Consider the following 24604-nt stretch of genomic DNA (forward strand, 5'->3'; position numbering starts at 1 on the left):
GAGAGAATTTTTTTTAATGCTGAGGACTACATGGACTGCAGTCCAGCCATGCAAAAGTCATAGATTTCCACACTCAGATACCACACTACACAAGCAGCATTAAATTCCTTAGATATTGCCTCAAGTCCTTTTGCAAGGAAGGTATGGAGTAGAGCCGATGAGGGAGGCAGCCTGGGGACAAATAGATATTCATGGAGGGCCACGTTTGGGTCCCTGGCCTGAGGTTCCTGCTGTAAGTACTTCCTGGAAATAGGTGCAGCAATATGCTGCAGCTGGGTGCTGAGAAGTGGATTTGCTGAGTCCGTAAGTCAAGATTTCCCCTCTCCTTCCTCTGATAGTGAACTTAAAGCACTAACAATAAAATAATAGGGAATGGACTGTCAGTGGACGTCAGTCTAATTTTATCTGGGGGCTGAGAATACAAAAAGGTGGGGACAGAAAGCAAGAGAGAACCAAAGTATCCCATCTTCTTTGGGCTCTGGTCCTGCCCACTGCTGGTTCCAGCGCCATCCAGTGCTGGCATGTAGTACAGACAGATTACTCCCAAAGAAATGTAGCCGTTACAGGAAATTGTTCACCACCCCTGTTCTAATGATATAGACTCTATGTCATAGAGAACCATTATAGACTAATATGGTCTAGGGGACAGAAAGTCAGGTTTAGGTCTGGGAAACCCAGCCTTGACTGTAGTCATTAGGCGGCCTTGGACAAGTCATTCTCTTGTAACGTGCCCCAATGAAATTGGTGGTGCTTGCATATTTGGGACTAGGGATTTAGCTGAGAGGCAAATGAAAGTGTAACTGTGTGTATCTCCCCCCCCCCCTAGAAAATGAGACATGATTAGGAGAGCTTAAATGTAGAACTAGGGCTCCCTAAGTGACAGGGAGCAAGTGCAGGGGCTTGTGACAAGGTTAATATAGTCAGGCAGTAAAATTATTTTAGTAGCAGTATTCTGAATTTATCGAAGAGGGAATATGTCAGCAGGAAAGGTCAACAAGGCAGAAGCAAAGGCCTAGCAAAGTTGTAGTACAGAGGGGAGCGCTCCAATTGGAGAATAGCCTTTACCAAAGGTGTCGTGGATTTTGAAGACACACGAACTCAGGACAAAAGGAAAAAACGAGGAAGGCACATTTGGCAAATCCTCATTGTGATCAACTCCTAGCCTATGTCCCCACTGTGGAAGGACGTGTGGATCCAGAATTGGTCTCCACAGTCACTTACAGACACACTGTTAACACCATGTTCATGAAATCACAATTGAAGTATTTAATAACTTTCAGAATGACAATTTACAAATTTGGCTGGATTATCTGCTACTATCCTTTTGCATTCTGGCAACTTGGGAACTTGTTTGAGTGGTGAGGTAAAAATGGTAAGAATAAATGTTTTAGTTGCCTTTAAAGTCAACTTTTATAGAATGATATGCCTGTGTATGTGTAAAATGTTATGTATATGTAGGGGAGACTGTGTATATGTCAGCACACATGAGGAAGAATTCTAATTAGAAGAAAAGATACAGGAGTTTAGTATGGATGAGGTGTGTTTATGCAGTCCTACAAAGCCAAGCCAATTGTAGGATTTATAATGTCACCACATTTTCTTCCTGTGCAGAAGTGGCATCCATATTAGTAATAAAGAGTGACATATTTTCAAGAGAAAGAAGGGCATCCATTCTCTTGGTTTTGTGAGCCTTGCAGCAGTTTGAACTGTGTTTGAGACCAGATTAAATACCGTGTGAATGGAGACAACTGGATAGTATTGCTATTACAGAGTAGTATACACCAGATGTTAATTCTTATAATGAATGTAGAGCAATGTTATCATGTTAGAGCAATGTAAATAAGGTAGAAACGTATGGGAAGTGTTGGTCAAAAGACCATTTTGAGACTCAGTTGTGTGGTTGCTGCAATACCATTTCGCTCTCAAGCCCTATTAAGTGATAAGGGAGGAAATGGAGCTCGTGTACCACCTCAGCCAAGAGTTCTGCTTTGTACTGTGTTGATCAAATTCAGTAATAATGTCTTCTAATCCTAAAACATTTCCTCTGCTTGGTGACTCCTGCTGTCCTTAGGCAAACACCTTGGGGACTGGAGAGAATAGCTAATTCCAGAGGTGGTGATATGCCTGGAGTTTTCCTCTTTTGATGTCCTCAGGTGTTCCCAAGGTCTTCTGGGGCTCTTTGAGCTCATTCTCAGGTTGCCTTCCTGCCCTGTTGAGTCCCACCTACCTCTTCAAAGAGCTACTGCTGCTTAGTTATATATGATGATCAAAACCCTTTAAAATAGTTGCTGCATTGCTGCACTGTCCTTATTCAGCACTGAAGATGAGGGGAGTCACCAATGAAAATGCACAAGCTCCATCAAAGGTTCAGAATCCAATAGTCAGATGGAAACCTTTTGAGTTTGTTTTTTAATTGATTGCTGCCCTGTGACGCTGTCTTTGTTCCCTGGATGGAACTAAAAGGTTGTGGCCTCAGTCATATCATTTTTAAAAAATGGAAAACAGGTGTCTGTTATGGGAATATAGGCAAAGCTACTGAATCTCTTTAGGAGTAACAGATAAGTTTCTTTGTTAGTAGTCTGAAAAAGTGACATAGTAACTCACTTTTACTAACCAGTCCAGAATGAGGGCTGCATCTCATGCTCACTTGCTCTTTTTAAAAACAAAACAAAAAAAAACATTTCTGTCCCACCTTTGACCACCAGGCAGTTCACGTAATAAATAATAATTAAAATACTACTGGAAAGGGTTCTAAAACCAAAAATCAATGTTAGCAATAAATCCACAGTGAAATTAAAACTTAAATCAGAGACTCAGAACATAGCTGAAACCTGCCAAAAAAAACATGTAATGGACAAAAATTAATTAGACATTGAGAGGTCAGCAATGACTTACCAGAGCTGCCCTATATGCGAGGTTGACTTACAAACCTTCCACACAGAGAGGCACATGTCCACGTAACAAACCTCTAATTAATACAAAATATAATAAAACAGCTGGATTTTATTAATGTTACTAGAGGCATGTTGCCTCCATCAATGATACATACAGATTTTCACCTCTTTGTACAATAGCCCCAGAATCTGAACCCCACACATAAAAACCTCCTAAAAATTATAATAGTAATATTTCTGGAGATTTGGGGATTGAATATTTGGATCTACTCACAAATCCAAGGGCTATTCTAACACACTGTGGTAGTTAGGAATTTGAGCCATCTTTGGACTACATTCTTCCCCTAAATGGACTGTGCCAAGGTGATCGTCATTGTTGATGGTGTCTTAGGAAGGCATTTGACTTAAGCCTTTGCAAATGTCTCCCAAGCGTCTCATATTATGAGGAATGTTAAACCTTTGGCAAAGTCCTCAGCTTTCTAAATTCTGAAGGGTCTGAAAGACAGAAATGAACAAAATCATTCTCAGCGGGCCTTAAAGCTAGTGGAAACCCAGCAAAGCACAGATTAATGTATACCAAGAACACCAGTGCACAGGGCCAACCCATGGAAGAGATTAGATCAGATGGCTCAGGGAACGAAATCACATGATGTGGTTCAGCTGCTGAATCTAAAGGGGTCTGGGCTGAGAAGTAATGGGATAAACCACCATCTGGTAATCATATATAAGTTTTAAGGTGTTTTGCCAGACCTAACACAGGCCAGTTTAGGTTCAGCAATATGGCTTCAGTCCATGCCCTGGGACTGCTGCACTCAGGAGTCACTGAGAAATGGAACTCATAGTAGGACTCTAACCCTATGCTGGGTCATATGAGGCAGGAGTCCATATATTTTAGTGTAGCTTACTTAGCTGAGTAAGCTCCCTTCTCTGAGTCCTGTGTTATATGCACAAAACTCAGGAAGTGGGGGGTGGGGGTGTTTTTACCCTTGAGTTGGGCTCTGGCAGAAGTAGCAATGTGAAGAAAGAGAATGATTGTCCCTCCATTCATTCTATGGAGAATGTAAGGTGGGGCAGGGGGAGAGAGACGGTTGCTTCTTTCCTGCCAACTGAGCTTTTGCATCTACCAGAGGTTATTTCAATTCACAAGCTTCCTATGTGACATCACCCACCATTGCTACTTAGAAAGAAAAAAAGGCAGATTATTGCAGATTGTGTAAAGAGAATGGATTATTACCACGATTCTCATCCATACTTGGCCTTTTAAAAAAACCTGTGCAAGCAGACTCATGTAATGCAAGTTTACCTATCAAAAAGACCTGAAAGACCTATAAAGTCAAAACCAGAAGTAGCATTTTTTCTCCTATCACAGACATTTTCTCTCTCTAATGACTATAATAAATAGGAAGAACTATCTCATTTTCTGAAGAAGTCATTTCCTGTTTTACAACACGACACTATTTCAAATTGTCCCCAAGGATGGGAGAGAGAGCGAGAGCTACCCATAGATGTCAGTGGAGAAATTAAACAAATCAATGCAGCTGAGAATGGGCACAAGTTTATCTTTCCCCTTCCCCAAAAACTCGGAGGGGGATACACCCCAAAACAGCCCAGTGAGGGCTGAGCATGGGTCAAAGGGCAGGGAGTTCTGATAGATTGTGAGAGGAAGAGAAGGTGGCTGGAATGCAGTGAAAAGATTCCTGAAGAGAAGCACTCCACACTAAAGTATTTTGTTTTAGGGCCCCAGTTGGTGGGTGGTTTGTGTTGCTGCTTTTAAAAGCCATGTGCAGCCTTCTATATAGACTTAAGGCAGTTTGAATTAAAAGACAGTAAAACCAGCTAAAATAAGACAATAATAAACTTTTGTCAGCATTCAAAGGTTAGCTGCATTTAAAAGCAAACCCTGTCTAACTTATTATCCAAGGATTACACAGTTGGTTACTTTAAAACCAAATGTTCTCCTTCACTTTTTAGTGTGTGGAATGTGGGTGGGTGGGATCTACCACATTGTTAGGAGGTGAGTCGACCTATGCGTGGTCAGAAATAGGCCATACTGAATGAAATGGGATGAATGTGCATATAAAGGCAGCCTGAGAGTGCAAGTGTATGCATGTCTACAGAGAAGTAAGTCCAATTGAGGCTGCAGTCCTGTACCCAGTTACCTAAGAGTAAGCTCCAAACAACTCAATAGGACTTACGCTTTGAGTAGACATGTATAGGACTGTGTTGTAAGTGTAGTTTATTCTGAACATTAATTTGTAAGTGTAAGAATGAATAGAAATGAGCAACAACCTTTTGTTTTTCCTTCAAAGACATGCAACATTCACAGACATTGAGGTGATGCAGCATACCTGGTCTGATTCTAAATTAGGGAAGTGTTTGGCCATATATTTAGGAAATACTAATTGTAAGCTACCAGTTCCACACCCAGCATTAATTAAAACGTGTGTGTGTGACATACATCATACATTACAAAACATGCTTACAAATCTGTACAGTGTTTTGTACTACCCAGGAAAAAAGAGAATGTAGAAAAAGGAATTGCTGGCACTGCCAATGATCTGCATAGCTGTGTTGCCATTGGCTGCAATAAACAGCCCAGAGGTTGCAGACTAGAAGTGTTGAGGGTTGGATTCCATTCTTGATTTACCGTAGATATCCAGTGTTGCAATGATCTTGAATAAGTCGAAGGTATTTATAAATAACTGTGGGATTGTGGCTGGGCTGTCATATTGTCAAAGCATGTTTCTGAAGCAAAGTGTAGAAAGCATTCCATTGAAGTGAATGGTTGTCATGCCAGCTGTGGCCTTGCAAGATGGTGCTGGCTGTCCATCTGTTGTTGTCTGGAATCTTCATCTGACAAATAAAGGGATAGTTTTGTTTCCTTACTTCATAGAGGGGCGGGGGAGGGGGAAATGGAGCAACAAGCACCAGACAGCAGGTCGAAGATATTTGTGCATGTTGTGCAAAGATATCAGCTTCACAGAAATACTAGGTACTTGTATTTTCAGTGTGTGTGCAGCTGTCACTGTGCAATAGGTGCAAAAGTATTCATAAAACAGCCTGACAATATGGAAGCACAGATGAATGACGTAGAGGGGAAATATGCGCCCAGAAAATGTGTTTATCATGTTCTGCTTGACACACAACAAATTACATAATGTCTCAAGAGTATTGTTAATTCTAGGCATTTAATTCCTTCATCTAAGATATTACTAAACACTAAAATCTTCGTCAAGTGTGTGTATGTGTGTGGATATATATACATAGATAAAGATGTATAATTTTACTTGATGCCATTTGTAATGTCATCCTCTCAAAACCTGCCCTTGTACATATCTGCTTTCAATTTATGTTCAAAGTATACAGAAAGTCTCCTGTACTAATCTTGTCCAACTTTGAAGCCACATAGCTCATGCATGAGGCTGTCAGACATGAGTAGTTGCAGATGTCAGTGCACCAGTGGCAGGAGGCCAAGAAGATGGATTAAGGCTTAGTCAGTAAAAAAAATACATGCCAGCACATCTGAGACACGAGCATTGCAGCACCTCATAAGGAAAATGTGTCGTGACAAGAAATCGATAACCTCTTGGAGGCAATTGGTTTATGAAATATTTTTGATTAATTATGCTGAAGCATGTTTGGCAATGTAGCTTGATCCAGCATTAGCTTAATGCTTTTTACATGAAGCAGTGTTGTAACTGGTCTTGTAAGTCAAACAAGATGGTTTAAGTCAACCTTTAAAGTTTCACGGCATAGATTATAAAATGTCCCTACAGCAGGCTTAATTGTTGGTGGTTGTAGATTTTCACTGATCAATCGAAACAACATTCATTTTAGCAGAAACAAGAGCAAAATAAAATTAGAACAAGCTTGTTTCTATCTGGAGTGAAGATGCTGTAATGTATCACGCAGGATCTGTAATAGATCAGGCAGGATTAACAATATGTTAATTCATAAGACTTTACATAATTATCCTTTTAAATGGAAGGGATGCTATTTAAATAACATTTTAGACATCATTCAAAATAAATTTAGAATCAGGATTGCTGATTTTACTGGTAATGTGTGACATTCACCTTTTTGTGATGGTTTCTTGTGATTTAAGAAACAAAATCTCGGATCTATATGGCAATTTCAAAAAATTTCTGCTGAAAAATACATATATATGTAGACATACATATATAGTATCATATACCATGGCTCTGATCCAGAAAGCTTTGTGTGCAGCACCAGACTGTGTACGTGCTGTGGCACACAGATGTCTCCTTGCAGAAAAGGTGAAGTTTCTAAAATTCAAGATAAAGATACCTCCCTGCCATGGCTTCCCTAGCAACAGCACTCAGTGACACCAGTTTTCTTCCTTCTAATAAGCACTACCCATAGCAACTGCATTGGGAAAGTGCCAATGATTAAACTGGAGCAAAACACAAAGTAGTACGTGAAATGCAGCAACAGCTTTTTCTCTCCTCCCCCTTCTCCATCTTGCCAGAAGAGGTAGCATTATCTCTGAAACAGTGGTCTTTACTCCTTGCCTTTGCAACTACCATCTCCTGAGACCTTAGGAAGCTGCCATAACTGAAGAACTAATGAGGAGAAGCTGGAACCACAAACTGGCACCCTTTCATAACCTTAAGCATAACTTATCTCTCAGCACATCTACTGCGATTGACAGCTGTTCTTAAGATGCCATTTTTATTTAGACAAGCCAATCCAGATGCTCAGAAAGTTGGAGTAATTTCAATCTGTTTTAGTATTTTAGCCTTTGTAAGTTTTAAAGTATGGCTGTGGATTTTTATTGATTTTATTGTTTTATATTTTTCTAAACCGCTTTGCGATTTTTTTTTTACAATCAAGCAGCATATAAATTTTATGAAATAAATAAATAAAACAAATAGTATTGTCATAGGTCATGAAGAGCTATTTCCACCTTGACAGAAGCAATCTGATTTTTGTCAGCAATTTGGTTTTATAAACTAATTCTGATATATGAAAGGCTCTCGAAATAGCAAGGTAAGGTCAAGTTTTTCTTTTAAAACTTCAGTTGCAAAAATTCCGCTCTGTCCACTACACTTAACAATATTTTGATCTCATTCTACTGGCATTTTGTTTGGATATATATTGTAAGTCAAAAGCACAAATCCATAAAAATTGGACACAGCTTTAACTGTGTTGATACAATTTTTCTTCTGTATGTCTCCCAGTGTGCATAAAGTGTTTTTCACAAGCGATGGAGACACACCTTTAACATCTCATGGTGTAGTGGTCTATACTTGTGAACAATTGAAGTTGTAGTTCAATCTGGAGAATCTCAGGCTCAGAACCCAAATACAGCCCTCCAGCCTCTCATTTTTGTCCTTGCCCACACCCCAACGGTGCAAAACATCTGGCCTACAGCTGTAATTAGCCCTACCAGACATACTGATTTGGGCTGCCCACCATTTTGGCCAAGCCACACCCACTGTCCTTACACCTGATGTCATAGAATGTCATATTGGGGCTTGGGCAAAAGGGGCTTTGTAGGCACTGTCAATCAGCTGTTGGGAAATACTTGAGAAGCATTCACACCCTTTTTTGTTTTGATTTCAAACCTCATGGGTAAAAATGAGTCATCTGACGTAACTGTGATATCAAGTAATTGACATGTAGGAGCCCCTGTCCACCTGCCAAACTTGGCCACCCAGGGGGTGTGGAGATAAAGATTTGGCCGACCAGCCAGATGCATATCCCTACCTCTGTCTTATATCTGGAATGCCTCCTTTATCTCTAATGATGATTCTTACTTGCCTGCATGCAGGATAGAGAGGGGTGTGTGAGTGTGTGTAGAAACTAGCATTTTACATTGACTGCTTTGCCAGCTTTTGCCTCTGGCACCACCAACCAGTAGCACGTGGCTCCTGGAAAAGGTTCTCCTGCCCTGGTGTAGATTAACATATTCAAAATATTCATTCTTAAATTGATTGACCGAACGGGAAAGTGGTTATTGTGGTTGCACTAAGCATTAGTACAGTCTTTATATCCCCAATGAACAGAGTCAGTACTCAATAGGGACCTTAAACATTTAAATATAAGCATAGTGCTCAGCTTGCTGTTTCTGATGGATGGCCTCTCCTGGGGCCTAACTAAATGTTATGTTAAATGTATCGCTTGCAGGGATGCCAGTGGAGTTATATGTGTGTGTGTGTGTGTGTGTGTGTGTGTGTGTGTGTATTGCCTCTAATCCTGGGTGCAGAAGGATTTCTGTTAGTTTAACCCTTCCCTCTCGTGTTGCAATCACATCAAAAACCACACCCCTGCTTCCCCCATGGTAGTTAGCCATGGGGGCGGGGGGATAGTTGCCAGTGGGAGCATCATTTTTATTGTTCACTGCGGCATGAGGGTGATTTTGCCACAGACACTGCAAAACCGCCCCTCCCTGCATGCTGATGGAAATTGAGGGAGCCCATAGTGACATTCCCAATGTCAACAGTGAACTTTACAGCAGAGTGGGGATTTGAACCTGGGCCTCTCCTATCCTAGCCTGACAACCTAACCACTACAACCAGGACAGACCTTGTCTTGTTCCTGTATCACAGTGGTGCTCACAGGGCAAGGCAGGTGAGTTACAGCAGCACCAAGGATAGTTCCTAGTGAGCAACTTGCTCTGACAAAGGTTAGAAGTGTACTGAGACCTTTAGAGCTGCCTCCGGTCCACCTCTCCTAACTTCACCTTATTTTGTGTAACTAAAGGGCCTCTTAAAGGGCCATCCTCTGCCTTGAAGATAAGCACTTTTCATATGTGCTCCATGGCCTACTGCCTGGTGTGCAGTCTGTAGGGAAGAAGCGCATGGGTGCCAGTAAAGTGCATGGCCTGATTAATATGTTAGTGGAGTGCAGCACTGATGTGGGATCTTCTGTATGATCCAACCATCCTACATGATTTCATTCATTAGTGGAACAGCATACATTGTAGATATTTGGAGAAGCGACAGCCATTGATGTCATGCATGAACTGGGGCTAAGGTTCACTTATGTATACCATCAACATTTGATGGTTGCAATTTGAACTTTTCGTATTGCCTTGTCACCTCATGCTTAATGTTTTTTTCAATGGAGACACTTTACACATTCAGCCTCAATGGAGACACTTTACACATTCAGATGCAAGAGTCTCTGGATTAAGTAGGTTTGTGATCTAATTATCTGGGTTGTCTTTACTACAAGAAATAAGAATAAATTACCTATTCTGTATCAGTTATTCTATTCTATACAGAAACTGTAGCAACAGTATTTAGGAAAGGTTTCCCCACCACCAACTCAATCTCTTATTTTCAGATTTCAATTTTGGCCCCTTAGCAAAGATAGTAGATGTATTCTAGCATACATTGCTTTTGGGCAACCACCTCCCGTTTCAGTGAGATTTGTGCAAGTCCCTTTGAAATGGCCAGCGGTTGCAGTGCAGTAGTGGTTCTGACTTGTGCCCATTGCCACAGCTGCAGTTGCACTGTATGCAGTTGCACTTTATATATTGTTTTGCCAAAGCAACAGTGAAGAGCAAAGAGTGATCTACTATGCCACTCTGTTTATTTCAGATTTAGTGTATCCTCCGTAGCTATAACGCTGCGGAAGAAAGGAGGTTGCATTAAAAAAGGAAGTGTTGCTAAATACCCACAAAGCATTAACCTCCTACATCGATTTAATTTGTTATCTCTGATTCCTGTGTTTTCCAAGTCATCGTCACAACACTGGCCTTTACTTAGATAATATACTGCTAACACCCATGAACTATGCAATAATAATTAATGAAGTGCTTGCGGCTACTGCAGAGAGTGCATCCTGTGTCTCAGTTAACGGTAATAATCCTCCATAAAAGGATGAGTGCTGCTACCAGGACTCTTATCCTCAGCGGGGTTTAGACTTACTCATGGATTCCCATTAACTAGACACCCACTTTGAATATCCTGCTTTTCCATTATAGATATAATAAGGTATCATCCGTCTCATGAAACACGTTCTTCTCAATAGCAGTTTCAGATGGTGAAAGTTTTATCAATGGTACTTCTGCAGTAGTATCACTTTTTAAAAAACCCAGAGATGGCTAGATTGACACTGTTATGTGTAACATATCACTGATTCTCACTGCACCTGTTTCCTAAAACTTGCAAAAATTATTATATTTTGGGTGGAACAGACTGTTGCAAGAAACCCTTAACTGTTCCTATGCCATGTTTCTTTTTGTCTTCTTCCCAGCCAAGTGTGTTATAATGGCATAGGTGTTTTGTGCGTCTTTTAAAGCTCTTCTGTTGAAAAATCATCAGCATAAGGTATAAGACAGCATGTGACGTGATGCCCACATGCTGTGCATTTTGCCTTCTCCATGGCATGAGAGATGAGAGCAGAGAAATGCACAGTCTAATGGCATACTATCTGGGGTTGTCCTTTGCAAATGGCTATGTTCACACATAACTTTGGCCTTGGTAACCCATATGAATAGGGGTTGTGTGCTAGTGCATGTAGCCTGATAACTCCTACCTTGCTCTTCCATTTTCATGATCATGTCAGCAAACTACTAGGTGGAGAGCTTGGCATGGTGTCTGGTCGTAGGATCACGCTTCGTTTCACCCTAATAAGCACATGGTTGTTAAAGCAAGAACAATCATGATTTAAGGTGGTTAGGGATTGTATATGTGCTGGGGTAAAACAAATCACAATCCCAGTTTAGACTGTTGTGCTAAGCCGTCCACTTTGTGGTTTGTTTATCTACTCACACGAAGGGAGGAGCAAAGTAGGACCATTCAGTCTGCTTGCACTAGCGTGCAATTCGTGCACCCTGTAGCTTATTAAACCATAGTTTTATGGTCTAGAGTTATGTGCAAATGGGGCCATTGGTGGGAAGAAGAAAGAATTGAATGGTAGCAGTAACTGCTAAGCAGTTCCATGTTTCTTCTAATAGGTAGCTCCACCCTTTGCATATAATGTTCTTTTCCCAATAAGTCCACTATTATTGGTTTACTATTCAGTTAACCTCCTGATCACAGCTTGCAGCATCTAAATGCTTAGATTTATGCTGATTCTGCCCTATTAGCTGTGAACCTGAAACCACAAAATACAGCTCAGCAGGAATCAAGTTTCTCCTCTGCCAGAGGACAGACTGACTGTTCCTGTTTTATTGAAAATGTTGATCGAAGCAGCCTTTTTCTAGGTAAGCTTAAAAAAGAAAGATGTCTTTGAAAATCTTCTGCCATATCCTAAAAAGATGTTGGACATTATCCAGTTAAAGTTAAGTACTTCTAGGGCTGGAATCCTAAATGCTAAGGAGTAAACCCTATTGACCACAGTGAAACTTACTTCGGATGAAATCCTACAGAAATGTGCTGCATCCCATTAATTTCAGTGGAAGAGTTAAGCCTTACTGTTCAGCTGGAATTAAAGAATGGAAATAGATAAATTTAGTTGTAAAGTGCTCATTACTTATAGATTATCCTAGAAATATTTGTTAATATTTTTATTATGGACATTTGGAAAGTTCTTGCATGAACTGTTTTCTACCATTTTGTTTTCATCCTAGCATACAACCGTTTTGCCTTTTATATTAATTGAGATGAGAACAACACATCATGAATATCCCAGCAGGACCTGTGGCTTGGTTGCTGTGTGCACCTTTTCGGTTGGCTACATATTGTGGTAAGAGATACCTTTTCATGTTGTGAAATCTGATTATCTATTTCATTGTGGACATGACCACAGATATACACGCAGGTCCCGCTTTCCAAACACAGTATTCCCAGGAAATTGTTCGTTAGGTGAGTGTTCACATAACAAGCTGATGATTTCCATTCTTTCCTATGAGGCCATTTCCTATGAGAGCCATGATCTCTCCCCCCCTTCCCATTATGGTTTCTTCTTAAGCCAACCATCAAAAGAAACAAAGGAAATAACTGTTTTGTCCAATCTATCCTGCTCTCTGATTGGTCCGATCTCCCTTACACTCCCCGCCCCCATAGTATCTGCCTGAAAATGGCTGCTGCCAAACCGCCAAGCACAAGCAAGTAAGGAAGCGGGCAAACTTTGACTGTTTGGATATCTGAACTCATGGAGTATATAGCAAAGCTTGGCATAATTTTTGTATTTGGATAAGTGAACTTTCACATAACAAGTAGGTGAATAATGGGACCTGTGTGTACTGCTTGCTTTGTCTTGTGTCTATGCTGAGGGCTTTCTGATACTATATAGATCTCTCATACACATACCCTTGCACTCTTAATGTATCCATTCATTTATCTTAGCTTCTTCCTGGCTTTCAGATCAGCTAGGCCATATCGCAGATTGGAAATGTAAAACCATCACATGAGTTTGAAGCATGTATATTTAGAAGTACCCTTAATCTGTAAGTAAGCATGATAGGAAAAGCTGTTGATAGATCTGGAGAAATTTATTTATGTATTCTGTTCCTTCTACCAATGCTTACTCATCGATCATGCAGTAAGACGTTTCAGGATTATTTCCAGAATTTGAAACTTGCCATAATAATTCAAGATGCCTGAACTAAAGCTCTAGTTACCTAAAGCAGTTGTTCCCAATTGGTGGTCTGAGGATATCAACCTTTCAAAAGTAAGGGGTCCATGGTTTGGCTTTTGAAAAACAGGGATTAGTACTTAGCTAATCGGGAGCCATTGACCTAAAGGATTTCCTTTCCCTTATGTCCTACTGTAGTTTTGAAGATTGACCAAAAGCACTCTCCTGGCTACAATCTACTGGGGGCCACAGTCTACTGGGGAGTTAGATTTCTTGCATGCTTAAGGACAGCTATGTGCACTTGGCCTTTGCCTGTAAAGGTAGAAAGCTAAAATCTGAGACATGAGCATAATCCGTAAAACAAAAAACCATTTACGTTTTCTACGTATCCTTATGATAATGTGAACTATTTCAGCCATGTGTATTTAAATTAAAACATCCTTTCACCTCATTTGATGAGATTTACATTTAGTATACTTTCCCTGAAGTTCTAGTTTTTGTTCTTCTTTCCTTCTAAGGAATACTTAGCACTAAATGGTCTGCTTTTTTTCTAAACCTTGCAAATGGTAGAGATTCAACAAAATGGCTCTGGCCTTGCACTCTAAAGTGTGCCTTAATGCATGTTCCCTTGTGCTTATCTAATAATGAGATTGGACAGGAATTGCAATGTTAAAGACATTCATTAGAATTAATAACAACTAATCTTGTGCAGAAGCTTTATGCCTAAGGTTGATCAGCCCATTATTGTGCAGTATTGAGTTAGCATGTTTTCAAGGACAATGAACTCCTTAACAAAGGCCATTGGGTAATGTTTCCATGGTTGCACTGCTACTTTTCCTTCTCACATTTGTAATATAGACAATGCAGGACTACTCATAATGCTGCCAGCCCAGAGAAAGGCAGGATGGAAGGATTCTAGTGTAATATGCAGGGGTGGGTTCTGTGTTTAAATGATGTCAGCCTGGGTGGTTCTGAAGCCTGTTCTTGAAGTGGCACATAAATTGACTTGCTCTTTCCCATTTAACTTTGGTAATAATTACTTTCCATGTGCTTGTTCAGTCGCTCTGGGGTCAAGCATGCAAAACCTAAATGGAAAACTTGCTTTGCAATTACCATGCTGCGGGAATCCCAATGGTGTAGTGTAGGGATTAGTCACTGAAGGTCCTTGGACCAGTCATGGTCTTGTGGAACAAGCTCTTGTTCTTAATCCTGGGTGGATCTACACTCATGGTTTTTAATGCTAAAAAAGAGTTATGGAGTGGTTCTGATAACCATATAGCTACATGGCGTTCTTTTTTAACGTTAATAATGCATTATTAAAGTGTGACACCAGAGGGCGCTGCAGAGCAACCCCCTTCCAAATACAGGTAGACGTTGTGGAATGGGACTTTCAGCCTTGATGGTATTTTAAAATATTGTTCTAATAAGATTTAAAAGGTGAGTGTAGATCCAGCCCCTGTCTTTGCTCCTGTACTGATACATGTAAAGCCTGTGAATCAAATCCTGATTCATGCTTCCTGCTCCCTCCTCTCTTTCCGCCCCCAAAGTGTCATGGTTTCCCAAGCTTGTTTATTCCTTCTTCTTTTTTACTTTCCCACACTGGCAATGGAATCTCCTATTAATCATCAATAAACTGGCAATGGAATCTCCTACTAATCATCAATAAACTGAAAGAGAGATTGAAAAGAATCTACATATGTGCATGTTTTGTCTGGTTCCAGCTTGCTTCTATAAAGGTTTCTAGGATATGCACCCATAATAGATACTTATGGTACATTTTAGGGAGTAACTTCTTCCCCATGTCTCCTCATCTGTTCATGTAATCAGGTGAGATCCTGCTTCCCATGCCTCTGCCTCCTTAAGTTAAGCTTGTTGCTACAAGGACAGAGCTTTCTCTGTAGTGGCACCTTCATTGCATCCTCTTCCCAAGGAACCCTACCTGGTTTACTGTCATAAACTCCCCCCCACACACACTTTATAAGCCTTTCAGGACTGAAATGACATGGGGAATTTATTAGTCCACTACAATTTCTCACACTATGCCCTCAAATCAGAGAGCAGTACTCTTTTTTCCCTACTTTTTAATATTGGCTTTTATTATGATTAGGATAGAGCTGCATGCGATATGGGAGAGATGATCTGATGGTGCCATGTTTTTATTTTTACTCTAAGGCATGAACAGAGGCCTCCAGCTTAGATTTGGTTTTTTCAGGGGCTTGCAGTATATCTTTAAGAAATACCATATAAATGTTTTGTGCAAGACTTCCTTGACATATGTGCTGCAATTGCAGTCTTCAGAGATCTTTGGGGCATGTCCTAAGCATATAGCAGTCAGCAGAAATAGGCACATTTACATCATTTGGGCTGCTGGAAACAAAAAGACTAGATTACGTCCAGGTAAGCAGCAAACAGAATTAGGGGTTGTGACAACAGAGGCAGCCCATCGGAACATCAGACAAATGCACCAAGGAGCTTCCACACTAGCAGTGAATGCCAATGTCATTCTTATCTGCAGAATGGGAAAATCCTGACTAAAAAGTGAGAGAGAATTGTGATTTGAGCATTGTGGAAAACTTGCCTGTATGACCAACAGCAAATCCACAGAAGACAAGCATAGCATATAAATAGACAGATACGTTGCAACGCTGAATACACCTAGGCTTATGGCTATCTGTATCTAACGATTAATCATAAATAACAATTAGGAATCAAAAAGTGTTACAATAGTTGCAAATGCTGGGTTGAGGCCAAAGGTTTCCTTCTTCTTTTTTGGGGGGGCGGGGGGAATCCATCCATTGCAGCAAGAATCCATCGGTCAGAAGAAAGGAGCCTTTGGCTCCAACCCATTTTTAGTGTTATTAACACTACAGCCCAGTTGCTATTTGCATAATGGTAAGCCACATTTATATCTTTTCTTCAAAACCATTCAAAAATGGTGGGTGGGTGTTTCGTAGATGTATACCAAAATCTCACGAGACAACTAAACATAATCAATAGAGTTTACTTCTGAATAGACATAGGATTCTGCTCATAGAAAAAAAGTTCTTGTTATTGTATAATTTTATTTATTTAAAGAAAACTTCTGATTTCTCTCTGTATTTATATTAGGGTCTGTTGGATTTATCATGTAACAGGTGTTTGGGTGTACCCTCTCTTGGAGTACCTTGGCTCAGGTGCTAAAATTATCTTCTTTGCTACTGTAACTGCAATAATTAACATCTTCTACTTGCTGGGTGAGATCCTAAACAACTGCATCTGGGATACACAAAAATGTGAGTATTATTTTGAGAAGCACTGATGTAACTATGAAACAAGGGCTGATTCACATATTGCCATGGACATTGTAAAGTTCTCTGAGAGTGACTCCACCATGTCTTTTTCATGTGTTTAAATTATGTCACTTGGTGGTTATTCCATACAATGTTACTTGGTCAGAAAAAAAACCCCATAAATTTTCTACCATTTCAATCTAATCTGGTAGCATTCAGTTATTTCCCATTGCTGCAGTTTCATGCAAACACCTTTCCACGCAAACTGATTGCATTGAAATCAGTACATGAAGTTGCTTGCACACTCATGCATTGATGTACATTTGGGCTTAATTTGAGGCTGGGTGTGGGTGTGATTATCATTGCCTGGTTTTGGACATTTAGCTGAGAGCATCAAATGACAACATAAATACATAAATAAGTACATAAATCCAGAAATTACTAGTGAGTTAAAGGGGGAATTAGCAAAAATCACCTTCCGCAACCACTTCTATTCATGGAAGCCTCTGCTGGATCAAAGATCATTCCATGAATGAAACAACACCATTGGGTGATACTCCTAATCTCAATAAGTTCTGCAAAGGTGATTAAGGATGTGCCTGTTGTGATCCAGATAATATCTAAATTGGATGTTCTTAAAAAGGTTTGACAAGTATACCACATATCACAAAATTATACAATGAGCTTATGCCATCCTATAATAAAGGTTGGGGTGGAAAGAAAAAGGCATTTACAAGTCTGAAAGGTTTCCCCCTCTCTTCCTTTAAGAGTTACATTTTTTAAAAAACACACCACTACTGACAAAATAATTTGCAGTTACTTTTTCCAAACTAAACCACAAACATGGTAGGCAAAGAAAAATCTTCCCATTCTATGGGCCAGAGTCAGCCCACAGGTCTGAAGATAACATAATTTCTGCCAGGGTATTTGATCCATCAGCAGTAAAATGCTTCTCAAGAAAGGATAGAGGCTCTTTTATGAAGAAAAATGAAACACTACAGCTTGAAACCACTGGAAAAGTTTCCTCCAGCAGCAGAGAGGACACAGGAGACCAGAATTGGCATCAGCACAGGATCCAAAGCCAATATGCATTTCTGGAGCTGAGCCATTGTTTTGTTTTCTTAAACCTTTGACTGACTATCCAATTATTTTTGGTTTGTCAGCAACACCCAGCCCATTGTATGTAGACTATTGGTGATGTCCAAACCAAATTGCTTCATTACTCTGTCTTTCAACAAAATCACCACTACCAGACGCTTTTGCCCCTCTGCTGTAATTTGGACAGATATGGGTGTGTTTTTCAAAGAAGCCCATGGTAAGAAATCTGAGCCAAGCAGATTTTCCATTTGAAAAGTACTGTGATTTATGGTCAGGTTTCCTTTTGAGAGGTTCCTTCTCATCTCTGCCAAACCTCTAGACCCCTGTCCTATTGAAAAGAAAGATAAGAAATTTCTTTTTTGGGATATGCAGCAGCACTGGAAACTTCCAAAAGAAACACTTTCAGAATAGATCGAAGGTGTTTGGCAGGGTGGTTTGGTCCAAATTAGCTAAACAGACAAAAGAACAAAACTTTTGCCAGAAGCTAAGAATAGAACTTTGCCCAGGAACAAGCGTTTGAAAGAGACGAATGTTTCCATTGCCAGAAAAACACAATCAATGGCCATGAATGAGTTACACTGTGAGTGCAATGCCTGCACATGGAGAATCCCAAGGGGGTTCAACAGAACCTGCACCCCCCTACACACCTGAACAAGCGCATGGACACACAAGCAGGCAGCACCTCTCACAGCCCCATCCAAGCCCCCTTCTCTGTGCCTTGCAAGTTACTTATGCTGGGCTTTCACTGCCTGGATTGCTCAAAAAGAACGAGAAACACAGTAAAGGATGCTGTTGACAATACCTGGATCTTTTTCATAGATGAGGTAAGTGTTGCTGCCTGTAGATTTTGCTTAAGGAAAATAAGATGGGGAAATTTTGCAATTTTTTTTAACCCGTTATCTGCTGTCTCTGGTTCCTGTGGTGACTTCAGCGACATGTTTACTGCTTGCCACATTTCCCTCTATCGCACCTACAGTTTACAATATGTTGAATCTGTGGTGGGGTTTTGTTCTGTTCTGGTTGTTTCTGGGAATTGATTTTGGTTTTTGAAGGCTGGAGCCAGGCAATAGTTATAAAGAATCCTTTTTAAAGAACAATTTTAAAGAAAGTGGTTTTGAGTGAGGTTTTGCTTCCCATGATTTTCACACTCTTTATTTTGCCTGACGGTTAAATAGGTTTTGCAGGTTTTGAAACAGTAAGAACTGTTGTTTTTATCTCCAGCAAAAATGAGTAGTACACTCCAGAAGCAGTGATCCTTCTTTCAAAGTGTCTTCAGCTCTCTGAAAAAACAACAACCTGGTGACTATTTCCAGGCTATGTTTTGTCCTTGCTGTGCTTCAATGTTCCTCTATGGATTGTGGGTTTTCTTTGGCCACATTAGTTTAAAATAAAATTAATATTAAAGGCCAAATGCACCCAGAGACACCTGTGCACCTACCATACTAATAACATTTGGGGGGGAGGGGGAGGTCATTTAAAAAATTGTTGTGTAGGAAAGTTAACTTCTGATGTCTCTGAGATTGGGCAGAAGTGGAGCAAGATCAGAAGCACCCCTTCCCCCTCACAGAGTCGAGGCATTTGCGTGGGTATTGCTGAACTTAGAGAAGATTGTGCCATCAGATCTGAAAGGGGAAGGAGGGCTGTGTCTCTAGTAGTAGAGAATGGGCAGGAGATGGGCACCTCAGAACTGCACCTCTAGAAGCAAAATTATTTGTATAATTTTGGTAAGGAAGGAGAGACTGGGGCAATGATCCTTTATCACTTTGGGATGTTTTATTGAAATCAATAAACTTTGCAAAATGTTGGCAATCTAAAAGCTAAGACTGCCACAGTCAAGTTAGTACATACCAACTGCAGGTCTGCTCTGAAAAAAGTCCCATTGAATCTAAAGGATGGAAGTCTTAGTGGAGTTAAGTCTCTATACTATGGCCACATAGCGGGGTGTGACCTTACTGGGAATAAGCCCCTTGAAATCGTTGGGATTTACTTCTGAGTAACCATTGCTAGGATTAACTGCAAGAAATCGACCAATGGAATACTACTCAGGCAACGGCTGAACTTTCCAAGCTGCTTGCAGCACTTTAATTCATGGGTCTCATTATAATGAGCTAATACAGATATATTGTTACAATTACAGATCCAAGTTATTGGTGTGTTTGAGGTCTTTGAAATCAAGGATGACTGTGGACTGGTGTCACAGACAGCTGGTATAAGAATCTGGACATTTTTGTGTGGGCATAAATGCATTTTACACTTAATGGCTTTAAAATGATGCCCCCAAACCTACCCATCAGCAGTTAATAATATGACTTGGAGAACCTCAAATATTTTGTTGCTTATCCCAGCATAGACATTGTTTTGTAACCATGAATACAATACATGCTCATAAGTAAATAGACATCATGAAGAATGATCTTCACCATTATTCAACAAGGAACGAGGCGGAGGAGCTTCAAATGTGGAAGAAATATATCAGACAAGCTATTATTTAACAGTAAAAAGCCAGTATGGTTGCAGATTATTTGGTTAGTCTGGCCCCATTTTGTCAGCATTCTGCTGCCTATTATCATGCATTGGGAAGGCACCAAAGGAGAAACAAAGGGCAGGGTTTGGCAGATGAGTCTCAGCAGCAGCAGATCTGCACAAAGGGGCTCTTTCCCTCCCCACTCCCTCGCACACAGTCCAAAATTGGCCTGGGGGAGGGTGAGGAGAAGCCTTGGAACGGGGCATGGAGGGAGGGGGAATCATTCTGCTTGGCAAACCCAAATGCTTATACCCTGATAGAATGATCACCTTAGGATGTACAACGTTAAATTCCTCCCAAAATTTTGCAGAAGAAGCATAAGGATGCAGTGCCTTCCGATTTCCTCAGGTGTTTCAAAAGTTGTTTTCTGTTTGTGCTCAGGTATGGAAGAAGGAAAAGAAAAGCCTAAATTGGACTGAATGTGAAAGAGGAAAACAAGATTTGCTGCTATACGGAAGACATCTCAGTGTCAAGAGATTGGCCATTTACATGAACAGTGCATCCAGGATACTTTTATTTTCTCTTTAAAAAGAAAAGGGATATTGATTTATTGTCCCACTCCTTCCTGATACCTGCCTCTGCCCATAACACTATATATGATACACTTCTCCACGACTCTTCTACACATGTAATTATGTATGTTACTATGTTAAGTGTCTTTCCTGTGGCAGCATCATTGAAGTCTGCTCTGTCTCTGATTTGGAAATCAGTGGGGAAATTGTTTGCATATCTAGCTGTATCATAAAGCCACGTCTTCAAAAGAGTGGAAAACTTAACACACACATGCAAATATTTTGAATCAGAGAGTTCTGTGGAATTAACAAATCAGAGAGTTCTGTGGAATTTTAATCATCACATTACGGACAATAAGTGTTTGGGACAATGGTGGTCAACTAGGGCTATAAAAATTGTTAAAACAAACTGATTTAACTCAGTGCTGCTAAAGTACAAAACCACATCAATAAAAACAAAAATAGTCTCCCTTTGTTCAAAAAAGTTCTTGCTGCTCAGGTGTTTGCAGGTACATCTTAATAGCACCACCTGGTTTTATTCACATCTAGAAGAAATGGCAGAACTTCATCATACTCCTTCCAGGAGCAATGACAAGATGGACTCCTTTTATTTAATATTTATTTGGCACTGGGCTTAAATTTTACAGTAAATGAGGAAGACAGGGATTGGTGAATAGTAGGATTGGAATAGGAGAGCATCAGGTAAGAGGAGTGGCTGAGTCAGAGCCAGTCCAACTGCACAAACAACTCAGGATCACTTGGGGGAGCAAACCGGAGCCAGTGAAGTAGCATGCAATCTGCAAAGCATGCCCAAGGCCCCTTGCATTACAGAAGCAGGATGTCCAACCACCGTAGTCTCAGGGATCACCAGTCTCTAGTCAGTGGTCTAGGGTCTGGGAGTGGTCTACATCTATTGAGCAGGAAAGGCTTCACAGCTTGGAGAGAATATTGTCAGGCTTAGTTTTTCATATAGCCAAATAGTAGATGTCACAATAAATTGTGGAATATCCATTTTTAGTAACACCATTGGGGAGCAGAAAATTGCTAATCTGGCCTCCTGCACTTTGCAAACCACCAAACTGGCCACCTCTGTTCTAAATAGAGATCTGGGGGGCAGAAGTAGACTCCTCAAGTGGTTAGGTTCTTCAATAAAGTTATTCTAAAGTAACAGTAAGGACCTTTTACAACTCTGGGTCGTGGACACAGGGCATTCATGCAAACCCTGGAGAGCAACAGTGTGAAGTGCATATCTCACATCATTTTTGAAAACAAATTTATTTTCCTTACAACTGTAAGGAAAATCTTTACCACGTTTTCATTACAGCTTGGCAGAGCCTTTGGGTGCAGCGAGAGCTCACTAACAAAACTGTTCCATGAGCTGCATCTGTCCCTAAAACCTTCCACTGGTCAACGCTTTTCACAGAGCATACTAGGAAGAAAGACTCCAGCTAAACATCAGGCAGAGTTTTCTGACAGTAAGAGGTGTTTGACAGTGGGGTGAACTCCCTCAGGAGGTGGCGGACTCTCCTTCCTTGGAGGTTTTTATACAGAGGCTGGGTGGCCATCTCATATATGCTTTAGTTAAGATTCCTGCATTGCAGAGGATTGGACTTGGGGTCCCCCTTCCAGCTCTACAATTCTATGATTCTATATCCATCTCCCGACAGAAGAGGAATTTAGACCATAAGCCTATACATGAGCAGGCAGAAGTCAACACTTTGGGAGTTCAGACAGTGTTTCCTCTTGGGTAAATGGGTATAGAATTGCAGCTTCAAATATAGTTGGTAAGAGAGGTTCTCCTGAGCAGAAATAAATAAAGATCCTCTCTACCTCTGGAAAGCAACGCTTTTTAAAAATGTAGTTGCCAGAAGCAAATGCACCAAAAAGGCCGAAAGGCCTCACTTTGGCCACATATCTCTTTGAGGAAATATTTATAGACAATGCTTGAAAGTTTAGTACAAGATTTTTCAACACGAGTGGTGCAATGTAAATTGAGGCTTCATTGTCAACAATGTGAAGTTCAGGTTGGTAAAAAAAAAAAAAGGTCTGTGCCGTTTTGTTAATAGTATTTGAGTGCTTTCGCGTGGCAAGGCTCGCATAACTCATTCTTTGCTGTTGGGACTTGCATGTCTGCAGTCTAAGTCTGTGTTTCTCATTGACCTTTTATTCGTTAAACACTGGATGCTGGCCTTTGTACTTTACTCGCTGCACAAATGGCAAATAGTAATAAAAGAACTTATAATACTGAAGCATTGCAGAGCAGTTTACATTCTTTCTGCCTGCGGTGGCTAGTGTAGTCTTCTACTTTTGGCATTAGGCATGCTTCCTTGAGTCTCATTCGCCGGTTACCTTTTGTGGCCAGGGAGTTGCTGCAGTGTGGCTCCTTCCTCTGCCACAAAGTTAATGTCAGAGGCCCGAGGCCTTATGGGAGGTGGTCCCAGCTGCAGCAGTTTCCTACACCAGTGTCACCCCAGTTTCCAAGAGGGTGATGCTGACATGGGTCAAACCACATGAATTTCTCACGTGTGTTCTGGGGATTTTGATGCTACCTTTGTAATATGAAAACTTGTTAGATGGTCACATGCTGAACCTGAACTCAAAGCACCAGATCGACATCATAGTGATGATGTGTTCCAAACATGCAGTGTGTTTACAGTGGCAATCGACTGGTAAAACCCACACAGTAAAGTCTCAACCTCGTACCAACACAACACCCAACATAATAAATTTACCTTTTTTCAAAAGCTAGTGAGAAATATTTATGGTTAAGGCACCTCTCTGAGAGCCAGTGTGTTGTAGTGGTTCAGAGCGGTGGACTTGTAATCTGGTGAACCAGGTTCGATTCCCCGCTCCTCCACATGCAGCTGCTGGGTGACCTTGGGCTAGTCACACTTCTTTGAAGTCTCTCAGCCTCACTCACCTCACAGAGTGTTTGTTGTGGGGGAGGAAGGGAAAGGAGATTGTTAGCCGCTTTGAGACTCCTTCGGGTAGTGATAAAGCGGGATATCTCTTCTTCTGTAATATGCTATGCTAATATGTAGGATGAATAGTATGCATTTTCCTATTGGTAGAATGAAACCATAGAGCTGGAAGTTCCTTTAAGGCCACCTACACAAACTCCTGGCACCGAAATCAAAGCTGATATATCTAAAGATTTGCATCTAAATCTAGATCAGCTCACAGCATCCTCCAGGTTATATATAAATCTTGTTACAGGCAGAAAGCATATGCAGACAAGCATCTCTAAGGCTTGGTAGAAGAAAAAATATTCGCCGCATGCATAACGCCTTAAAATCCACATAAGAGAAGTGAATCAGCTAGCCCTAAATGTGCTTTCCAAGTGTCAATTTATCCTGTAATTCCAGTTTTATCAATTTATGGCTACCCAGAAAGCCTTTTGCACTATATATCTCCATATCATCAGCTACCTTGTTGTCAAGTAGTTCCTCAGTTACATGCTGCCCATTTATCTTCCCTTCACAATAATTCATTGCTCATCTTTCTTAGCGCAACACTGATTTCTTGGGCTGTGTCATGTTGATGTGTCATCCTAGTGAGAAACCACCATCCTAGATAAGAGTTGCAGTGATGACATTGTTTCAAGCAGATGCCAGAGCTTTGTGGAACACTCTTGGCAGCAGAGATCATGACTGCTGAAGATCAGCAATGCAGTCGCCTTGGTGAGTTTCCACTCAAATTTATTTAGTGTTTAACTGCTGCTAAACTGTTCTTAAAGCAAGCATTTGTCTTCAGTTCAGAGCATCTGAGATGGCAGGAAGATCGGAAATCTTCTCAGTTGTGGTGTGTTTTAAATAT

At 40.7% G+C, this 24604-nt stretch overlaps 1 protein-coding gene across 1 annotated transcript in view; it reads left to right on the forward strand.

The window, feature by feature from the left end:
* AIG1 (androgen induced 1) overlaps positions 1-23037 on the forward strand; it is a 78594-nt gene extending 55557 nt beyond the window's left edge. The window contains exons 4-6 of the mRNA XM_053382073.1: positions 12439-12554; positions 16494-16657; positions 20658-23037. Of these exons, the coding sequence (XP_053238048.1) occupies positions 12439-12554; positions 16494-16657; positions 20658-20695 (318 nt within the window). The 3' untranslated portion in view covers positions 20696-23037. The remainder of the gene's footprint in view (positions 1-12438; positions 12555-16493; positions 16658-20657) is intronic.
* The last annotated feature ends 1567 nt before the right edge of the window (positions 23038-24604 follow it).

Source organism: Podarcis raffonei, chromosome 3 (genome assembly GCF_027172205.1).
Source record: "Podarcis raffonei isolate rPodRaf1 chromosome 3, rPodRaf1.pri, whole genome shotgun sequence".
Lineage (NCBI taxonomy): Eukaryota > Metazoa > Chordata > Lepidosauria > Squamata > Lacertidae > Podarcis > Podarcis raffonei.